General features: G+C 42.4%; 1 protein-coding gene across 2 annotated transcripts in view; it reads right to left on the bottom strand.

The window, feature by feature from the left end:
- LOC306930573 (striatin-like) overlaps positions 1-23,926 on the bottom strand; it is a 57,490-nt gene that overhangs the window by 28,694 nt on the left and 4,870 nt on the right. For both annotated transcript variants that reach the window (XM_079511605.1, XM_079511606.1), the window contains exons 2-3: positions 11,032-11,135; positions 3,503-3,576 (exon numbers count right to left, since the gene is read on the bottom strand). In XM_079511605.1, the coding sequence (XP_079367731.1) occupies positions 3,503-3,576; positions 11,032-11,135 (178 nt within the window). The remainder of the gene's footprint in view (positions 1-3,502; positions 3,577-11,031; positions 11,136-23,926) is intronic.

Genomic DNA, 23,926 nt, shown 5'->3' with positions numbered 1-23,926 from the left:
ACGCACGCGCACACGCACACGCACACGTTGTGCTGTAACATTGGGGGGGACATAGCCTCTAATATTAGCTACACAGTACATTTCCATCTATCTTTGAAGAAAAAGAGAGAAAGAGAGAAAAGAGAGAAATAGATATTGCTATTTTAATGGAATTAGGTACATGTAGCCTATGGGCGGGTATAGGCTTTAATATTCGCTACACAGTATATTTCTATCTATCATTGAAAAAGTAGAGATAGATATTTGCAATTTTTGCACTGCCCGGAATAGTGTTGAAAGGAGTGCTTCGCCCCCGGTGAACAGGCTTCTTGAATAGGGATGAGCAATGGGAAATGAGTCACTATCAAAATGGGACTGCTGAGGGAGGGGGACGGGGAGGTGCATGGGAGTCCAATGGAGTGCTACAGGGATGACGAGGCAAGTTATTGCCACCACAGATTTTGGTTTAACAAGATAATCTCCACAAATAAACACTTCTATTATGTTTTTGAAAATACGCACATAAGCGCTTTGAAATTGACAGTTGAGGTATTAATGGGTGTTAACGCCACAGGGCTGTCACAACCACAGCACCGCAAAACATGGAACCCGCAGGGGAATTGAAACAATCCCACCACCAATACGGTATGTCACATTATCATTTTATATAGGCATACTTGTCTTACACTTCAGACATGCTAAATACTTTCCAAGGGACAGTGGAAAGAGTATTTTTTTTTCTCCAACCAATGGTGATATTGATTGGAAGTATGATCATATCATATTTATAGACCATGTGCTCTATAAATAAAATTTGAGCAGAGTTGAAATCAATGGTAAAACACCCAATTAGGGCTGCAACTCTATTGATTATTTTATCAGCGATTCTCTCTCCCTCTCTCTCGTCTACGGACAAACCACATACAGTATAACATGTTCACAAATCACATAATCTGTGTTATACACAAGTCAGTGAGTTTAATTCATGGAGATCCTGAAGCCCCTAACCTTTCACATCATAGTGACAGAAATGCTGGCGTAAGGAGAAAAAAAAACATGTTGCGGGCATAATTATTAGTGATGCTCCAACCATACATTCAAGTAGCGTTATCTAATCCTGGCGTCAATTCAATTATTTTCAACTTTTTGGACAATCAGTGGAGGTCCGCAGTGCTGTGGAAAGGGCCTCCGGTTTGATGCTAGGATGAGACCTTCCAGAGTGGGGAAGCGTAGAGTTCCTATACTGTTGGGAGACTACAAGCTTATAGCGCGGAACTCAGTACTGCGCTAAGAGCTTGTATATCTGCTATTTTTTAATAGCTAAAGTAAAAAATAATGGTTAATGTGGTTAAAAGCTAAGGTGAAAAAGATGCGTACCATTCTGGACGGGAACCCCTTTTGGTGTTTTAGGCATTATGTTATACTTTACCTATTGAAAAATAGCAGATCTACAAGCTCATAGCGCAGCACCAAGCTGTGGAAATCTTTGAATGTATATTATTTCAGAGCAAACGTTTTTAACTCAAATATTTGCTTCTGAGGGGTCCCTGGAACAACATATTGTCAGATGGGGGTTGGCGGCCAATTACATATATTTTGCGGTGGTCCTTGACATGAAAATGTTAGAGAACGACTGACATAGGTCTAAAGGGGTTTTAACCGTTTACGTCCGTAGGACGTAGCCACACGTCCTAGGGAATCCAATCGAGGGATGCATTGGACGTGTGTACAGTGTACACGTCCTAGCGCATCCTTAATGATATCAGGCGAGGAGAGAATATTCAGAATTTTTTATTTTTCAGTCAGACACTCGGCCACCGTCGTTCGATCATATTAGCTTACCGTTCACTTAGCTGTTAGCGCGGCAGAATGAATGCCTCGTCTCTCCTAGTCCAGGGCGCTGTATCTGATGGATATACTAAGTGCTTCATTTCTGACTTCAACATGCCTCTCGTTCAAAATAGGAACGCTTTTTGGATCATGTATCGTATAAACGAAATCGGCATGGTTAGCTAGCAAAAATATTTCTCCGTTCTTTTCCCGGGGGGGGGGGGATTCAGAGTAAAAGCGGCCATGTCTTTCCGGCACCCAAGAGCTTCTATTTTGAAGGAATCCCGGCACTGATTGTGTTAATGGGTTAATTTAACACCTTTATATAAGTAAAGTTGACCCAAATAAAGAACCTTACACCTAACAGGCGGTACTGCTGCAAGCCACGATATTGACCCAGTTACACACCTGCGGAATGTGAAAGATTCTTAAAGTTGACAGAATCTTTGCAACAAAGCACAATGCAACCACACTAACAAAGGTACCGGTTATGCGATATCTGATGTCTTTTTTTTCTACTACTACTACTACTACGAATATCTCTGAAAGCAAGGTATAGCATCTGACGTTTTCACCCTCAATTTTACTAAACCAATGGCACATCCAGATGTCCGCAGAGATGTCCGAGATCAAAGCAAGATGTTTTTTTCCATGTATAAAAGGGTGCTGTTGGATCTACAATTTAGGCATTTTTCAGACGCTCTTAATCCAGTGCGATTTACAGTGAGCAAGAACATAACACCACATGGTAATACATCAGATAGATGAGAAAATAGAACCTAACATCCGTCTAACAGTAGAATATCTGTACAATGAAACAATGAGTTTGAATGAGTATACAGTATATATAGTATATATAGTATAAACTATAGAGCGCTACCATGTCTACATAAAATGCATACGCCTGTAAGGTCATCGACTCATCGAGCAAGTGCTACGGGTTAAGATGGCTAAATAAGGGAAATGTATACATGACAAACAGTTTCATCCAGTGAACTCAAACAACTGGTCTGCGTTTAACATTGCTCTTCCCAGTCACTTATGGCTGGTGAAACGGTGGCTGTTGCACAACAACTCCTCTGTTACGTTCCCAGGGAAATAAATAGGACACAGTGATGAAACTAGCGAGCAGGAAACAGGATTCGACATGTACGCAAGTATGCAGACTAACGCACGCCGGGCACTCGATGTCATTCCAGGTATGTGAACATAGCAATCACAATGATTTACTGTAGCAGAGGCTGTATACATACGGCAATACAGAAATACCCCGTTACAAGTAACAGTCCGGAATTCAAAATGTACTCGAGTAGAAGTACAAACGTATTGGCATCAAAAAGTACCAAAAGTACTCAATGTGCAGAATGTCACTTTTAAAATGTATAGAAATCTTTTGAAAATAGTAGATCTACAAGCTCACAATGCGTTGCATCGCGACGCATTGTGAGCTTGTAGATCGGCTATTTTCAAATGTCCAAAATGTATATAGGGCTGAAGTGGGTAATGTACGTTTTGTAATAATAATCAAAATCTACAAAATCTACAAAATCTAGTAGAAGTACTGAAAATTTTACATACTCAAGTAAAGTACAAATACCTCAAAACTGTACTTAAGTAGAGTACTTAAGTAAAAGTACTTTTCCACCACTGGAGCCTAGGGCGATGGCAACGTCTGGCTCTTCCATAGTCTTACCTGAGTCGTAGGTCGGGGGCTTCACTTCACCCTGGTTCAGCTCCGTTCCATATTTTAACTTGTGGTACTTTGCTCTGGAGTTAGGAGAAATGAGAGGGAAATGGACAAAGAATCAAACAATGCTGATTATTAACAAGGTCTGAAAGCAGGCTATTATTAACACTTTGACTTCTATTCACGAGTTGCCCTCCGCCAACCTGGGGAGAGCAACGGACTTGAACTCATGCTTCCTTCATGCTTGAGTGTCCAAGTTGCTCCTCCTTTCCCTGGTTGGACGTAGCGCGTGGAGGGAACATGTTATTCCAACCAGTTCCTTTCCCCTCCATCAGGCGCCCCGGCTGGCCAGGGGGAGGTAGTTTAGAGACCAGGATTACTGCATGTTTTTTGTGAGGGTACCTACCCTCATGCAAACTCCACACAGAAAGGCCCTTTCACCAACCCCGCCTCGGGTATGGGCACTGATGACGTGGAGGAAAGAACACGCCCCCAGCACCCACAGTGTCATCAGCGGGAATCGAACCCAGGACCTTTTAGCTGTGAGGCGACAGCACTACCGACGATTACACCGTTTTAAAGTGGATTTTCATGACAAGCAACTCAGCTATCGGTGCACTGGCTGTTCAAAGGTAACTTTAAACATAGGCAGTCTAGCCTGAAAGACAGCCGTATATTGCTGGCATTCAACCCGTTAAGAAAACCCTTTATGCAAAGTATCTGGCACAGCGTTACATCATTAATGTGGGCTAATTAACGGGAACCAATCAGCTCGTTTGTTTCACATCATTACTTGTAGATTGCATCTCCGGTGCTATCCGCATACACTTAACACGGAATATTAGCAATGTGACGTTGCTTACATCTGTGTAGAGACAGCATAATTCTTTTTTAAATCCATTTATAACTCTGAGAGTGTACAAGTGTAACCAAATGAACCCGTGTACACTGATTCTTTTTAATGTTTTTTTGTGGCTTTCGCCTTTATTTTTTTTATGGGAGGGACAGACAGTAGGCTGACAGGAAATGGGGAGAGAGATGGGGGGAAGACATGCAGTAAGGGCCGTCGGGATCGGGAGTCGAACCAGCGGCACACTGCCAGACTGGATTACCAGCCAAGGTGCCTGGACCACTGAGCCATGGCCCAGGGCCCCAGGCACACTGATTTTACAGCTACTGATGACGATTGTGCACACACATCCCACATCAGAAACCCCACATCAGTGGCACAGGTCTGGGGAGTGAATCGCAAGAACGCATGCCCTGCAGTTCACACAGTCCGTCCCACCATTCCGCAGCCCCCCCCCCCCCCCCCCCTCCTCTCACCCCAAAGTCATCCAGAAGGACTCTTTAACCATCAAATGTCTTTTTTAAATTGGGAACATCCTGTGCATTCAAGAAGGCTATCCCAGTTACTCTTTTTATCCAAGTCCTCCGAGACGTGACCCGTTGCCAGGCAACGCAGGGAAAGCAGCAGCTCTCATTCTAGGTTGTGTGTCACTCCTGAGGCCGAGGCCCCATGGCGGGAGGAAGGAATAGGATATATAAATATATACGCTTACGGACCGCCGGGGAGGGGAACTCCATGTGTAAAGCAACCTAGGTGGGAAACATGTTAACGTCCCTCCCTAAACACAATGCCGGGAGACAGAGTGACAACAACACTGACACCGTGTCCCAATTCCGTGCGGTCATAAACAGCTACATAAACTAGTAGACATACCATATGGCGTATACTAAAATGTAGGTCTGCAACTATCTATAATTTTCTTAGCAAATATACTATAGATTACGTTTTTTTTAAATGAAATAATCTTGAAGAGCGTTTTTTTTATATTTTTCATATATTGACACGTTTCCAATTAACCTTAACCCATTTTGGTGTTTTAAGCATTATGTTATGCTTTAGCTATTGAAAAATAGCAGATCTACAAGCTCATAGCACGGCGCTACAAGCTTGTAGGTCTGCTATTTTTGAAAAATCGTGAAAATGTGGTGCAAATATTTGAATATATATACTTTCACAGCGAATGTTTTTAACTCAAATCTTTGCTTCTGGAAGGTCCCTGGAACAACATAGTTTCAGATGGGGGTCCGCGGCCAAATAGAGATAATTCTGGGGGTCCTTAAAAAACTGTTTTTTTCAGAAAACTAGTAGGATTTAGAAGACATTTTGTGGAATCGAGCTCAGGTCTAAATTGGTGATAATAATAATAATAGTAATACCCAAATATTCAATATAGCCCTATAGTAAACTTTGACGTACAAAAGTTGTCAGGGAAAATTGCAAACCAGCTGATCGACTAGATCTGCTATTGTTGCTATTGTTGAAAAGAAATTAAAGTAAATGTAAAGCCCGCCCCCCCAATCCTTTTCAAAAATAAAAATCACACCCGCCTGAAGTGAGGGGCGCTCTTATCATCGTACATCATCATGATGTAACATGTCTATCCATCTATAAATGCACTAATACGTACGTCTGTACGTAAGTGTGTAATCCACGTAACCCGTGGAACCGTTCACCCCACCGACTTCAAATTAGACACACGCGTTCCACACCATCACACACAGGGAGTGCAGTGCCCGGTGACGAGTTGGGCGGACCCACGGTTGTCCGGAACCGCCACAAAAGGCCGGGCTCAGGACAGGGCCTCAGCCCATGGTCCATATATGGTGCTGGCCTGTTCCGACATCATAACACTCCATATGTGGGCATGCCCTGAGTAGAACTCCATAAGCTGGCCTGTTCTGACATCTCAACACCCCATATTTGGGCATGCCTGGACAAAGAACTCCATATATGGGCATAACAGGGACACATACATAATGATGATCAGCCCAATATCTCCATATGTAGATCAGGACTGTTCTGACATCACAACACGGGCATCGCTCTAGTGACGTAAATTCTCCATTCATTGTCAATGGGGAATTTAACCCATTCTGGGCGGGAACCCATTTTGGTGTTTTAAGCATTATGTTATGCTTTAGCTATTGAAAAATAGCAGATCTACAAGCTCATAGCGCGGTACCGAGTGCCGCACTACGAGCTTGTAGGTCTGCTATTTTTGAAAAATCGTGAAATCTTTGAATATATATTCTTTCAGAGCCAATGTTTTTAACTCAAATCTTTGCTTCTGGGGGGTCACTGGAACCACATATTTTGAGATGGGGGTTGGAGGCCAATTACAGATAATTTTTGGGGTCCTTGACATGAAATATTGAGCACCACTGATACAGAAAAGATAGTCAAAAATAGTGAGGGGCGCCCACTGTATTTATATCGGCAACATGTCTTACGTGGCCATGTGGTGCCCTAACCCAACATTAAACTGTCCATAGACTTGGCTGACAAATGATTTACGTCATAACTTAACCCATTAAGATCCGAGGACGATTCTACAAATGCCTTCTAAATCCTGACAGTTTCCTGAAAAACCCATGTTTCTATGTCAGTCGTTCTCAAACATTTTCATGTCAAGGACACCCAAAATATATGTAAATTGGCCACAGACACCCATCTGAAAATATGTTGTTCCAGGGAACAACATTCTGAAAGAATATATATAAAATAATTTGCGCCACATTTTCACGATTTAAAAAAACAATAGCAGATCTACAAGCTCGTAGAACTGCTATTTTTCAATAGCAAAAGTATAACATAACGCTTAAAACACCAAAAGGGGTTCCTGCCCAGAATGGGTTAAGTGCTCTCTAAACAAACATTGTAATATCCTCAAAGTCCATAGAATTGGCAGGCAAATGATTTCCGTCATAAGTACGATGTCATAAGTGCTCTAAAAACAAACATTAGAACTCCCATAGACTCGGCTGCCATATGACGTAATCTGTTCTAAATCCACACATGACCGTTTGTACCCTTATCTGATCCTGTTGTACTAACATGGCCCTCATTGGCCATACACTCTCTGCTTTATGTTCCCCTACCTTTATTTATTTATCCAGGCAGGGTGGATTTATTTATCCAGGGTGTATTAGCTAATAATTATCACTGTGTTATAGGCTAATGATGTGTCTGTCTGTCACACACACACACACACACACACACACACACACACACACACACACACACACACACACACACACACACACACACACACACACACACACACACACACACACACACACACACACACACACACACACACACACACACACACACACACACACACACACACACACACACTACAGGAGAAGCTGGGGGTTCGCTGCCTTGCTTAAGGGCACTGCTTCGCAAACAGTGGGTCAGGGCCCAAGATTGGGTCACAGACCAATATTAATTGGGATTACTATTTCAAACCTTTTCTTTTTTTAGCTTTTTTTGTATGAATTAAAAACAAAACTAAATTATTTATTTTCAGTAATTTCATGAAGGAAAAATCTAAGATATTCCATACATTAGAAAACAAATGTTTAAAGCTGCTAGAAGCAATAATATGTCAAAATTTCAATTACCTTTTTATGCTATGCAGCCTTCATCAGAGCATGTTCTGATGAAGGCTGCATAGCCAAAAAGGCGTCCTCACGTGAGGGCTGTGTAGTGTGGCCTGGGCATTTAATGCCCACACTACACAGCCCTCACGTGAGACAGAAAAAAATAATAATAATAGTACCATTTTATCATGAGCCTTAGTGAGGACCAATTATACGACAGTCTGTGTGACATATCTAGGGGCCACAATCTGCACTCAAAGATTTTCCTAGAAGCTTGGTTGATTTGCCTGGCTACTTCCTGATTGGTTAGTCATTTCGACCGGGGTTTTTTTCGGCCAATGACAAAGCTTCTAAGAACATCTTTGAATGCAGATTGTGGCCCCTAGATGTGTCACAGAGACTACATTATTTTGGGAGTGTTATGTCCATGTGACGTCCATTAATATGCATTGTCCTGTCCAAATAAACAAATAAAGTAAAAGTATTAAAAGTTTGACATATTATTGCTTATAGCAAGTGAAAATAGATCTGCTATTTTCACTAGTTCTCTTTTGAGTCACAGGCTAAAAGGTTTGGGAACCACTGCTATAAGTCACCTTCAGCAGTAAATGTAAACAGAGGGCATGTGCTACTGACCAGACTAGAAGTTTTGGTATTGGCAACCGTCCTGCCACAAGTCTCACTCCTCTCACGTTTAAGGGCGATTACAGTATATAGTTACAGGTCGGTGAATATAGCCCAACTACAAGCTCACAAGACAGTGTGCTCGGAGCTTACAGATCTGCTATTGTCCGGTGCACGACATGGTGTACAAGCAGGTCTAACTCAGGCTTTAGGCTATAGTCTATATACCAATGATTCTCAACCAGTGGTCATTGAGGGGGTTTAAGATGGCTCCCAGCTAAATGATGGAAAGTTAGTAACCAAATGGACCCTTATTATATCTTTAACTCTTGAGAGTGTAAAATGAAACCAAATGGACCCATTTGGTTTCATTTTATGCTCTCTAGAGTATTTTTTTTTGTTAAACATCTGCATTACTTATTAGAGAACGTAGAAGAATTGTTATTTTTATAACAATTATTTTATAATAATTGTTATCTCTCCTATGGATGTTACCGCATCAATACAGCATGGAATTGTGGACAAAATCGTATCCAACGACAACAAAAAAAATACTTTTGGGTCTAAGAGGCTAAATCTCATCAAATGCCGAATAAATAATGGACCTTGATATGAAAAGGGTTGAAAACCACTGCTTTAGTCTATATTCATTCATTCATTCATTCAACCTTTATTTAAATTCTCGGCTATATACAGTAGCCTACCCTATATTGAGCCGTTTGTGGCTCCTACACATGGGATTGGCTTAAATGACCTTGATGCTGCAGCAAATGCTGCATGCTGAAGTTATATTACAATGTGTTGGGAGAAAAAGAAAAGAACCCCAATGTGCATCCACGTGGTGAGTCAAGAGGAAGAAAACGCTGCGCTGGGTCCTTTCTAATGCGACGGGGACCGTATCGTGTGTGGCCGATTGACAGGCTGGCGGCACAGACTATTTATTCCAGAATTTTTTTTGAGGAGAACAGCAGAACTGCGAAGGTGACATGGTCACCGTACGACCGGGGAGGGTTCTCTCCACTCCCTTCTTTGTCCCTGACAGTCCTGTCCTTCCAATACATGATGCTGAGCTCACATAACTCCCACAGACAGACATCAAAAACAAGTGTGTTCTCTGGGAGGATCTGGTGATGACCTACAAGGCAGTCAAGGGCAGCCCCCCCCCCCCCCCCCCCCCCCCCACAGTTGGGTGCCACCGATATTGTCCCTTATCATTTGACCCATTTAGGCCTGACCTCAACATTTTAAAAAATCCTTCTAAATCCTCCAGTTTTCTGAAATAAATATTTTCACGATTTTTCAAAAATAGCAGACCTACAAGCTATGAGCTTGTAGATCTGCTATTTTTCAATAGCTAAATTATAACATAATGTTTAAAACACCAAAAGGGGTTCCCGCCCAAAATGGGTTAACTGTCCTTTTGCGCAGATCACGCAAACCTCAGCAAAAAGAAAAGGACAATATCGATGGCCAACTGTACGTGCAAGGATATAATCCACCCCTCCCTATACACACCCTGGACACCTCATGGAGCAGATACAGAACGACTGGCCCGCTCTCACCCCGAACACACCCTGGCCAAAGCTCCAAGCGACCTAGTCTCTTCTCCCTCCCGTTTCTCCCAAGCTGCGGAATGAACTCTGCATGACCACCCCGTGGTCATGACTCTCATGAGGACTGCAGACACGCTGCTTCCCCATCTTCCACTGCAGTCTGAAAACTCCCCTTGTGTGGGGCTCCATTTTATCCACTAGCACTCCTTATTGCTATACTGGTTTGCCCGTTTAGTTATAGGCAGTAGGCACATATTCAGATGCATGTCATTTACTTGTTCAGACGCTATATATATATATATATATATATGTTATTTTAGATAGATGTACACTACAGTATGCTGTTTGCTATGTCCAGACATGCTGGGTATGTTATTTAGATAACTAAATGAGAAGAAAAAAAAAGAGGTTGTGCATCAGGTTTTCAGTGGAGTGCTAAACTTTTAAATTCCTATTTTTGATGTATACTGGATTTGGTCCAGTATACATAAAAACATAGGAATTTAAAAATTCCAAAAAGGTAGCACATCCAAAAATTAAAAACATGGCGGACAAAGTACTCACATTTCCATTTATTTACTGGCACACACCAAAAAGGAACGCTTACGTGTTTCGGCTATGCAGCCTTCATCAGAGAATGTTCTGATGAAGGCTGCATAGCCGAAACGCGTCCTCACGTGAGGGCTGTGTAGTGTGGCCTGGGCATTTAATGCCCACACTACACAGCCCTCACGTGAGACACAGGCCGAGCAGGAAAAAAAAATAATAATAATTGTACCATTTTATCATGAGCCTTAGTGAGGACCAATTATACGAAGATAGGTTGAAAATGGGTGAAGTGGTCCTTTACGTGATGTAGCTCAGCTGAAGTGGTAGCAGATGGTAAGTAAGTAAGGCACCCACCTCTCCTGCTTCAAGGCATATTCCAGCATTTTGATCCTCCTGACAAGGTCCTTCTTCAAATTTTCCTGGCCTTTCCTCTCCCCCTGCAGGAATGCGATTTGGGCCTGCAAACGCAAAAAGAGTACTGTCAGGGCATGACCTCAAGCAGTGTGTGTGTGTGTATATACAGCATATATATAAATCAATGTCTTCAGTGGTTTTGACATCCTCCGCTACCAGGCTACATAACAAGGCAGAGTCCAGGTGGTGCAAACATCTGAAGACACTAGAGCAGCCATAAATAGGATGCTGTCAAATCAATGTGTGTGGTATGATGGTAAATAAAAGAGACAATCTGTTCTGCTCTGTTCTATTTTAATATAACCTACATCATTTCCCACACACACACCGTCCCTCCCTCCCTCTCCCTCTTTCCTTCCTTCTCTCCTCGCCACCATCCTGTGCACACACCAGTGTTCAGCCTGATATAATAAGTCATCGCACGCTGGTGTGGCGCTTCGGAAATGGCCGATCTTTACCCCGATCTATACAGTCAGTGAGCTTGTAGATCTGCTATTTATAGCACACGAGTGGCGCGACACCGGCACGCAACAGAGTATAAATCAATCAAGCCTTCCTCCACTCCAGCAGCAGACAGGCAGCTGTTGTCGCACTGAGTCTGAGTCAGCATTACGTCATATATAACACACACACACACACACACACACACACACACACACACACACACACACACACACACACACACACACACACACACACACACACACACACACACACACACACACACACACACACACACACACACACACACACACACACACACACACACACGACAATTTAAACTTGTGTGTACATTAACAATGCATGCTCATCAGGTTGGGAAACAGATATCGGCAGAATCATAGACACCCTTCGAATTTTTTCCACTGTTGTTCTACTGTGTAACCAACACACTGGCCCTCTCTATTCACAGCCCAGTGAACAAAGATGGGCCAAAACTAAATAGAACAAAACAAAGTCTAGTTCCTTTCATGGCCTGTATTAAGTCATTGTCTACAGCAGTATAAGGCAATGAGTAAGTGAGCCTTCGTCCTGGAGCTTCAGTGGGATTGTTATGAAGAGGAAGAAGAATCTTTCAGTTGCTTTATTTTCAATACATCGTCATGTTCACCGTTTCCAAGTCAGAATCACTCTCTGTTGTTCTAAATCACCACTGAAAGTGACACAACCAAGACAGAACAGGAAAGAAACATGGCAACTGTTTCTTTCTAATCTAATCACAAATGACTAGCAAATATAACAATCTGAAGCAGAATGAACAAACTTGGAAGCAACAGAAAGTTGCAGTGTTTTTGTATTACAAGCATGACTGCACAGTACGGCCAAAACAGCAGCTGCTTTCTAGTTTCAAACATGGTTCGTGTCGTGGGATCCAACTTTCCTCTTGGGAAGCCTATATTTAACACTACATTTATAAACACGTTTTAAGGGGTTCAGAAAAAAAGAAGAGCCAACCCGCATCAGCTTAAAAGGGAGAGAAACCTCACCGAAAGCCCAATGCTTTTCAGCAGACCGAGGCTGGAATACAGTTTTTTTTCACGAGGAGCAAATTCAGCAAACACTTCTAAGGAGTCATGGTGACGAGGCTTCAATCTGCCTGGTATTAATAACATGATTTCACACCATCTATGTTTCTCTGCAGAGCAAGTTCTAGTGTTCTACTACATCGAAACCCTGCATCCAATGCTTCTCTCTAGAGTGCCGCTCATGCTTACCAACACTGTCCCCGAGTCTGGGATAGGATTCCCGGAACATATACAACAAAAAAAACACTAAGTGCTGTTGGCAGCAATTTAATAGATTGGTAGTATTTATGCCAATGCTACTATAAAATTGAGTAAACATTGTCTCAGCGAGCATCCTCTTCTCTCCTCAGTGGATTGGCCAATGGATCTGGAATTGAGCATTGTGCATAGGCAGGACTGACAAACGCAGATTTTTCAGTTTTCCCCACATTTAAGCAGTTTATTTGCATTTTTCACAGGTCTGATGGGATCTGAACTTGGCCTATCGCAAGAACAGACATGGGAAGCAGGACTCGCACAGGGCCATGGACACTTGGACAGAGCGACTAGAGAGCAAAAGAGTGAGTGTAACAGACTAAACAAGGGCTGCTGCTGGATCCCATGATGTGCTAGTGTCCATGTGTTATACTATTTAAAACTCAGGTTGTAGGGCTAGGCAATATGGACCACATCAAATATAAATAGTTGACAAAACACCTTGATATCAATATTGTGACGATAATATTGATATGTAAAAATGTTTCAAATAATAATAGCAGATCTACAAATTTCAAGTTGCATACGTGTTTTAGCCACTATAACAGCTATAGCGTCACGTTGATATAGGAAAGAGATCAATTCAAATTTACAAGCTGTGGTAACATGGAGCAACTCAAGCCTTCAAGTGAGCTTAAGATGACAAGGAACATTGATGATGATGTTAACTGGAAAAGGTCTAATGTGCAGATGTAGTCAGGGTGCGCACATCCTCGCTTGCTTAGATTAAAATGTAATCTACCCCAGTGCAGACATTCGTCTCTCTAATACGTTTACAGAGTCAATATAAAACCCATTTGTCCCATTGATGTGCATCATCTGCTCCGCGGGCTGGATCCATACGAAGACATTCTACCCCTCAGACATATATGCTTGTAAAAACATTTGACTCTTGCCAATGTGAGGCTGTCTTGTATCTGTTATAGGGCAACACAATGTAGCAATACCAGAGTCATTGTATCTGTTATAGGGCAACCCAATGTAGCAATACCAGTCATTGTTACACATGACATTACACACCTTTTTCAGTGAACGTATGATGGCATCCAACCCAATGCACTCAATCTTAATGGCTAAACTTTTTCACACAGAACTGAGCAGAATTGCGAAAGGCAATACATTATTATGACCTGATTATCCAGGTAGATTACTATCATGGCTTAAGCTCAATTGCACAAAAGCCTGGTTGCAAGTACGTTCATGTCTAACACAATACCTGATAAGGTACTGACTAAGACATCCTTGCCTAGAATTCAGGATTGCGTCCATGCATTGAAAGAGTTACATCATCAATGAATGTGCAATGGAAAAAGGCCAGTCTTTCGCTGGACATAAATTGACATAGCCTAGCTCAGGGGTGAGCAACTTTGACAATGGAGAGGGCCACTATACTTCCAAACTCACTCCAGAGGGCCACAACGCCACATTGCATATATAATGTCTTTATTCTTCAAAAATAGCAGATCTACAAGCTCAAAATGTATCGCGCTGCGGCACGCTTTGAGCTTGTAGATCTGCTAATTTTGCTATATTTGAATTGAAATCCTGAAAAGTATGTTTATTTAATTTAAAATGCATTTAGTTAGGTTATTTACCTCTTAACTTATGAACTTAAATGCAAATACGTTGGACATAAAAAAAAGACTATAGCATTTCTTTCTTTTCAAAATCTTTTTATTCAGGTTTTTCGACAGTAGCCCAGGGGCAAGTATTAGACAGACATATAAAATATAAAAATAAAACTCAATCCCCTATCCCACCCTCCCCCCACCCACAATCCCAAGGATAGTCGGAACAGTCTGGAGGAAATAAAATAAATATATATATACACACATACACAAAATACATGCATACATAATTACAAAAAATAAAAATATGACTATAGCATTTCTAATACTAGTACAAGTAATTGAACTGGGTCATGTTTGGAATTGTAACAGCTGAAATCAATAATATATAGTATATAGTATTGTGATATTAAACTGTGGGGCACATTAAGTGAAGGTGGGGGCCGCATGTGGCCCGCGGGCCTCCAGTTGCCCATGTATGGCCTAGCTAATGGAGACAACTTCCACTCACTTGCTAATTCAGATAAAGTAGTGGCTCAGCAGCCCACAGTGCCAGAGATGGAGAAGAGAGCAGCTCTGTGAATTCTCTGGCTCCTGATCTCGTCTCCATCAAACATTAACCTTGGGAGTAGCGCCGTGAGTCAACTCGGGCCATAAAAAGACACAGGAAGCATTTGATTCTAGGCACCACACTGACTGCATTATAGGGCCAGTGGATAAGGGCTTCTCAGTCCGTGCCAGTAGGAGACACGTAGAACGGGGCGTCCATCCTGAGCTTGGGCCTTTTCAGAGACAGGAAAAGGGAGAGAGAACGGATAACCTTTTGGCCAGGGGAGGGACATTAACACCAGACAGGCACTCTGACATGAACCTGTCAACATTTAGTTCATATTCTCAAAGTAATTAAACTATTTAAAGTAAAATATTTCAACAGTGAACAAAAAAACCCCACAAAAAAACAACTAGTTTTGACAGAGAGAGAGACGGAGAGAGCACAAGAGAAAGCAAGAGAGAGAGAGAGAGAGAAAGAGAGAGAGAGAAAATAGTGCCCAAAAGGTTACATTCAAGTTGTTAGGGACAATGTCTGCTCTGACTCTTACAGTAAAATTGCCTCAGCAATTGAAGGACAGACCACACTCCCCCCCTATCTGCAGGATCCTAAAAAGGTCGAGTTTTCCAGAGCGTTGAGCATTCCAGACGTGTTTTCTTCCTAGACTAGTTTTTGTGTCATCGCCCAAGACGTTTAGAAAACACAATGAGACCATTTAGTGCGGACACAGCGAGCGAACCCTGTGAAACCACCCGCACATCTCAACAGTCACACTGAGCTCACTGCATCTGGAAAAAGAGGAGCGATAGCAAAAAGAAAAGATCTATATATATAATATATATATATTATTTAAACATCCTCAGAGCCTACACACAAAACAAAAGGGTCAGATATGCTGCTCCCTATGCTGCGTTTGTTGTCAATGTGGTCAGGAGTGAAGCAAGTGAAGCAAGGACAAGGGCTACCTCCCCCCCCCCCCCCCCCCCTCACACTTACAATGTAAACAACCATACTTTTCCAATGCACACACACATGGTTTACTCTCTGACTGCTACCGCAGAACCAGTGAACTCCAAGATGGCTGACCTGATAACTAGCCAAGTACATTCCACACATTCCATTACACTAGTACCAACAGACAAAAGCAGCAGAACAACAGAGGAAAGGCACGGGTGCTGTGCTACAGGAACTACTGTACATTTCCATTCATTTGGGTTTTGGGACTTAGAAACTTTTAAATAATACATACAAGCAAAGCAGCACAAATAAAAAAACACCCAAGTTCAACAAAACATTGGATGTAGCTAGTGGGCTAATTTGTTAGATAACACACAAAGTATCTTGCAAAAAAGCCTTAAAGGGACACTTCACCCTTTTTGCAAAAAATATATATGTTAATGATGTTTAGAAGATTTAGAACACTTTCCTGGGGGTCTTTGTGTGTGTAATATGTGGTTTTAGATATTTTAGATTTTAGCAGTAAGCCCAGTGTCTCTGATGTCATCAACACTGGGCTCACTTCCTTACTGGACTACAATTCCCAATATGCTTTGGTGCACTGCTCCTCCTTGTGGATAGGGGGAGGGCTGTCTTACTGAGACAACATGTAGTCCTAGAAACATTAAAGAGGAATGTGCACGGAGGTGCGGCCAGGGCTCCTGCGGGAGGTTTGCACATGTGCAGTGTAAACAGGAACTGCGATGATGGAGTGTTCCAGCAGTTGCTGACCCTGAACTGAAATAATGAAAAGGATATCACAAAAAGAGAATAGTACAAAGTTGATTTTGTTTTTAAAAAGTATATCAATTTCATAAATGTGGAAAAAATGTTGTGTATAACAGACTGAAAGATAAAGGACAAATGTACATTCACTAAATGTTAATGTTTTTGTATATTTTCTTTTGTGGATTTTCCATGTTCTTTAGTACATGTGTCAAACATGGATACTGTTCATTCAAGTGCTGTGGATGATATAAAACATTTGAAAAGGGAAGGGTGGCTGCTGTTTAATTCTCAACTGTTCTGGATCTCATTATTTACATCACAAGTTATGAGCTTTCTATCTAGTACCTCCATAGACATATATACATAGACGCCTCATTTGCCGCTGCAGTTCATTGGAGCGACGTGTATCCCAATGAAGGCGGAAGTGCAGTGCTGAAGGCTTCTTTTTTTTTTAACAAATCTTTATAACAGTCATGACAATATACATTACAAAACAAGACAAACAAACAAACACAAACAACAAAGTTATTAACAATACAACATCAGAGCCAGGGGGGATTAGATTACTAACAGAAAACATTAAAAGAGTGAACACAAAGCAACAGTTCTCCGCAGCTTTCTTATTTAGAAGTGCTGAAGGCATTTGCTGAAGGCGACTGCGTCGCTGCCCGAGTGACGTCACTCATGAATCCTCCATGTCTCTCGCTGTCACTCAAGTGACTACTGGCCAATCACAGCGCGTCTTTTCCGGGACTTATGTTACGCACGCGGAAGCTTGACAAGCTTCCGCTTTGCTTCCGCTATTCTTCGCAAGGAATGTCGGGAAAATAGTGCCTTCAATTTTGACACACGCCTCAGAGCCGGAAGGGGCGTCTATGTATATATGTCTATGAGTACCTCTGCTGGAACACTCCATCATCACAGTTCCTGTTTACACTGAGCATGTGCAAACCTCCCGCAGGAGACCGGGCCACACCTCCGTGCCTTATCCTCTTTATTTGTCCTAGATGTAGTCCAGGAAGTAAGTGAGCCCAGTGTCCATCATGACATCAGAGACACTGGGCTCAATGCTAAATCTAAAATATCTAAAACCACATATTACACACACACACACACAAAGACCCCCAGGAAAGTGTTCAAAATCTTCTAAACATCATTAACATATATTGTTTTTGCAAAAAGGGTAAAGTTTCCCTCTAATTATCATCATGGCATTTGTGCATTCCAATCCATAAATACAGTAGGCCAGAAACAGACCAAATCTTCCTCTTCACTTCAGAAGCAGAAATGCGCTCTAAGAAAGTAGTTTGAATAACTTTAGTTTTGGGTCACCTACTGTATGTACAGTATCTTTTAACGGGTGCTTAATCCATTCCAGGCGGGAACCCCTTTTGGTGCTTTAAGCATTAGGTTATCCTTTAGCTGTTGAAAAATAGCAGATCTACAAGCTCATAGCGCGGCACCGAGTGCCGCACCACGAGCTTGTAGATCTGCTATTTTTTTGAAAAATCGTGAAAATGTGGCGCAAATCTTTGATATTCTTTCACAGCGAATGTTTTTAACTCAAATCTTTGCTTCTGGGAGTCCCTGGAATAACATATTTTCAGATGGGGGTCGGCGGCCAAATACAGATAATTCTGGGGGTCCTTGACATGAAACTGTCAGGATTTAAAAGACATCAGGCCTAAATTTGGGTTAAAATAATGTCCCATGTTTTCTGGGTTCTAGCTTTGTTCCCGTTTGCACCGACTGAAGCACTGATTGATTCTTACAGGAATGCCATGTTGTGTGTCTCTGCAGGGGGCAAAGTCCTTTATCCTCCCGCCCCGCCGGTGGAAGTGAACCGGGGACACTTCTACAACCAGCTGTCCCTTTAACTCGACCTCACCTCAAAGAGGGCAGAGCTGGGATCATTTCACCGCTTGTGTTGTTAGAAGAACGCAAGCTCTTCCCACGACCCCCGTCGTCCCAACAAAACACCTGAGCAGGGGCTTTTTAGGAGGCTGAAGAGGGCACAGATTCCATTTGTGGTCTAAAGCAGTGGTTCTCAACCTGTGGGTCAGGACCCCCAGGAGGGTCCCCAAATTATTATAATTTTTTCTTAGCCTTCTATTAAAAACAGCTCAAATATTGGTCAGGGAAGAATTAACTTCAACTCCATACTACTAGCTTTAGTCGACTAAATATCATAAGATTTTAATCGACTAAATCTACAGTTGATTTAGTCGAAAATACATAGCACGGACACCCAGTTGATGACACTGTTCTGTGCCTGCGTGAGAAAACCTCCTCTTTACCTTATGAATGAATAATGTTATAATTATAGCCCTTGGAAAAAGTGATCGACTCCAACGAACAAACGGAACTCTTTGAGCCTGAAGAAGGCTGGGTTTTACAAGTTAAGTTTGTTCATCAATCGTGACGTTCTCTTGCCAGAAATGAGGGTGTTCCATAAAATAATTATGTTCGTGAAGTGCCCTTAAGTCACACACACACACACACACAGTCACACACAGTCACACACAGTCACACACAGTCACACACACACACACACACACACACACACACACACACACACACACACACACACACACACACACACACACACAGCATGGAACAAACCCGCACAAAATGCAACCGATTATCAAGCACAGACACGACTCGACAAAACACCTTGTAGTGTTCAGGGCAGCCTTTCCGTACAATTCCCAAATCTGATCGTGACCAAGGTACAAGTAGTTCCCCACCTGCTGTGTTTAGGCTAACTGAGTGGAACTAGACCCTGTGTGCCTTGGAACTTCCTTACATGATGGAGACATCACATGGATCCAAGCAGCCCATACACACACAGGCTTATGCATTATTCTAGTCAGGCTGTCTGATGGTGAGCAAATTAAATAGTGATTTTAAAAAAATATAAAGATTTCAGTTATATCGTCTTTGTAGCACATTCCTTACCATATAACCGTTATTGTTTGACAAATGTTCATGGGACCGCCGACCTTGCACTTTGCAAATCGCTCTGGATAAGGATGTCTCGTCTGCAAAATGAAATGTCTATTGTGAACTATGATTAAAAGTCATAATAAGACTCTCTTGCTTCATACTTCTGTTCATGAGAATAGAATTGTCTATATTATATTTATTTTTTTCGTTGACAGAAGGATTTCAGGCAACAACAACAAACAAAAAAAAGAGTTCCAAATATCCACAGAGAAGACTTGTCTGGAATGGAAACCCTCTTAACATTTACACTTTGCAGACTAATGCACCCTCCCCTCCTTCTCTAATCCTCGGTGCCACAGATTTGCTGCATTTTCCTCTAATCACCCGTTTCCACTGAGCTCCATTTCACAGTTTGCTGTTCTGCTGCTGGCAGCAGGTTAACGCGGTGGTGTTACCTTGCAGGAGGGCACAAACAAAGACACCGTGTCGCCTACGTTGAGGAGCACAATGCTGCAGCCGTATTGTTGCATTAATATTACATGGCACACTCAGAGCACACATGCACACAAAATGCAGGCGTGCATTCTTGCGCGCGTGTGTGCAGTCAGTCATTGTGCACACACTCACACACACAGAGAGCTGAATTTTTCATCATCAGCATTTTTCCCCCCGATGAGTGGATCCACCGAGTCTGCAAGGTGCAGTCATGGACAACATCCATGGATTCTCTGTCTGCTTCAAGAGAGTAACAATGGACCCACAGCAGTCTCTCAGCGTTAAATCACTCAGGGTTTTACTGTATATAGAGTAGATTCTACTTCTTTGTTCTACAGTGCTGCATATCTTTGCTCTCTACGCTGTAGAGCGTGAACATATACTGTAGTACAAAGAAGCTTGAAGGGAACAAGTCCCTTATGAGGACTCTGCTCCACCATTCAAGGAGTCAAGTCCATTATGAGGACTCTGCGCCACCATTCAAGGAGTCAAGTCCATTATGAGGACTCTGCGCCACCATTCAAGGAGTCAAGTCCATTATGAGGACTCTGCGCCACCATTCAAGGAGTCAAGTCCATTATGAGGACTCTGCGCCACCATTCAAGGAGTCCTTATGATGACTCTGCCACCATTCAAGGAGTCCTTATGATGACTCTGCCACCATTCAAGGAGTCCCATATGGTGCAAAATAAGCAAATGTTAGGTCTTGTTGTTTTGGCTGTTTTGGCATTTGAAGCATTTCCTGCAAAATGCCATCTACTAAACAGAGAGCATCAGCAATAATGCCATGTACTATATACTTATACTGCATTAAAAGAGAGTGGATTTAGAGTGATTTGGGAAAGCGCCTCAGAGGAGCCAAGAGTCTAGACTATGCAGTGTACGAACAGGAACCTGCTGATGCTGGGGAAGAAACAGACATTGGGACCCCCCCTTAAACTGGTGTCCCTATTTAGGGCATGTCAACAGTGAAAATGGTCAATCTACAAGCTCACAAGCTGAAACACGTTGTGAGCTTGTAGATCGTTCATGCTTTTTGCTATACGTCGTACAATAAAGTATATAGGGCTTAAGTAGTTAAGCCTGTCAACTAGGAGAGTAGCTGGGAAGCAGCTGTCACCCTTTGGCCCCTGTGTGTGTGTTTGCGTGTGTGTTTGCGTGTGTGTTTGCGCGTGTGTTTGCACGTGTGTGTGTGTGTGTGTGTGTGTGTGTGTGTGTGTGTACCACAAGACAGCAAAGCTCAATGACAATGTGTCAGCAGGTAGCAGCTTGGTGACAATATTGACAATATCCTGCCAGTTGGACTATACTTTGTCAAGGTTCATGTTTATTATAACTGAAAATGAAAAATGCATTGCCACATAGTAGACCAATTACCAGAACGTCATCAGCATCACACCCTTTTAGCGGCTGACATCAACTGTTAGAGAAAGGAAGAACATTTACCATACCAATAAGTAGGAAGGACACAGTTTAGAGCCACACAGTTTTCAGATGGTGACGAGCACAAAGTGGCAGCCTCTAGGTCGGGGCATGCTATACGGGCAGATCTGCAGCAGCACCACCACCAAGCAGCTGTCCTGTCCTGCACACCCAAAACCAAAACCTAATCAGCTATAAAGCCTGACAACTTAACCAATTTAGACCTGATAACAGATTCTACAAATGTCTTCTAAATCCTGACAGTTTTCAGTGGTGCTCAACTTTTTTCATGTCAAAGGACCCCCAGAATTATCTGTATTTGGCCGCGGACCCCCATCTGAAAATATGTTGTTGAGTTGAAAACGTTCGCTCTGAAATAGGGATGCTCCGATCAGGTTTTTTGGGACCGATACTGATCACCGATTGTTTTTCTCATGATCGGCCGATACCGATAGGTCCGATACCGATACTGATCTTGTGAAATGTTGCAAATTGCAATATTTCCAAAATGATTATATGTCTAAACCCACGTCAAAACTGTTCCTGTGTGTGGGGAGGAAGGGGAGAATGTTTAGGCCTGTCACAAAAATGCAAAATTATGTTATACTATATATCTGACATTTATACCACTTAAATGGTGTAAAAGATCAGTTTCTCCAGATAGGGTAAATTGCCGATCACAGATAGGGTAAATGCCGATTACCGATCAGAGTGAATATCGGTCGATATGGCCGATCACCGATCGCTGGCCGATTATCAGAGCATCTCTACTCTGAAAGAATATATATTCAAAGATTTGTGCCACATTTTCACGATTTTCCAAAAATAGCAGATCTGCTATTTTTCAACAGCTAAAGTATAACGCTTAACACACCAAAATGGGTTCCCGTCCCGAATGGGTTATGGCAGCACCACAGTCGGGTTGAAAGGGTCCGGCGATTCCAAAGGGGACACTAGGACTTCTAGGACACTAGGCTTTCGTTTGAGTAAACAGCCTACCGCCGACCCCCGCGCCGACCTCCGCGGGGACCCCCGTTGGACCCGTTGATCCGCGTACCCCAGCGATTTTGACACATGAGAGATGTTCTTTGTACCTGCCAAGCCAATGTCAACACTAGAACCGACAAGCTGTGCGTGAGGTGCGACATATAATGGCTTGGAGAATGTGCTACCTGAGAGTGCACAAATACAACCAAATACAAACAGTCCATTTGCATTTCCATCAGTTTGTTATAAAAGGGTCCTTTGGTTCCATTTGTAGTAGGCTAAGGCTACACTGTCAGTTACAGAGTCACCTCGACAGATCCTGTTGAAGTGTAGAGGTTGTGCCATTTTTGGCCATTGTGACAAATTAAAGACAATTAAAATCTGTTGTGCACGTCATGTGCATGTCGTCACGTGCATGTCGTCATGTGCACGTCGTCACGTGCACACCGAATTAGATAAATTCTTTTTTTTTTATAAAATATTTACATTTCATAGCACAATTCTGGAGATATAAGGTAGCCACTGGTAATTAACTGATAATTGATCAGTTCTTGTTTTACACCAGATTGTCCACTTCTGTGGTGTGACTCAATGTAGTTTTGATTTGAAACAGTGTTCTTTTGCTGGTAGTTAAGATTGATTTTTCACACAAGCCAAAATCAAGAAGCGGAGAATTTGGTAAACAAATGCCACATGGTTGTATGTACTGTAAATATGACCGAAAGGTTTGCAGGAATAGGCTTCTATAGCCTGATACTACATCAGAAACCATGAGTCCTACATAGCATAGGCTACATACAGGATCAATACATTTTATTGATGCATCTTTCATTTAGATTTAACCCATGTTTTTCCCCAACATGCCAAAGTTTTGCACCGTTTGCATTTTTTTTGTATGCAGTCCCAGAAAATGACCAAGACAATGTTTGCCCGCATTCTCTAGAATCTCTACGGTCAGCCTATTACAGACATGTGTTCAGGGTATTTCCGTTGCGTATATACGTCCATTCTGAGCCACCCACTGGGGTGGTTAAGCAAAAAATAACTACAGCATGGGGGTGGAGGTAGCATAGCCTGAGGAATGATGGCGACACCCATTCAAGATTTCTGAATGCCACAGTATGTGTGTGTGTGGCTTGTGGAGTCCTCCCCTTCACTTGCTGCAACACTGAGCTAAATATTGCCTCTAGCTTTGCTATTGGTAAAAGTAAACATGAGGCTCATTGGCCTCAGCCATCTAGCAGAGCTGAAGTAGGCTAGCAACCTGCTCTATATAATTAGCCGTTGCAAATCGTGTGGGGGAATGTAAACTAAACAGCACTACAGAGTACAGACAAGACTTTTCCTTTTGCGAGTTTAGA

This window comes from Electrona antarctica, assembly GCF_951216825.1.
Source record: "Electrona antarctica genome assembly, chromosome: 10".
In the NCBI taxonomy this organism is placed as follows: domain Eukaryota; kingdom Metazoa; phylum Chordata; class Actinopteri; order Myctophiformes; family Myctophidae; genus Electrona; species Electrona antarctica.
The sequence above is the reverse complement of the archived record's forward strand: the minus strand, read 5'-3'. Positions and strand labels throughout refer to the sequence as shown.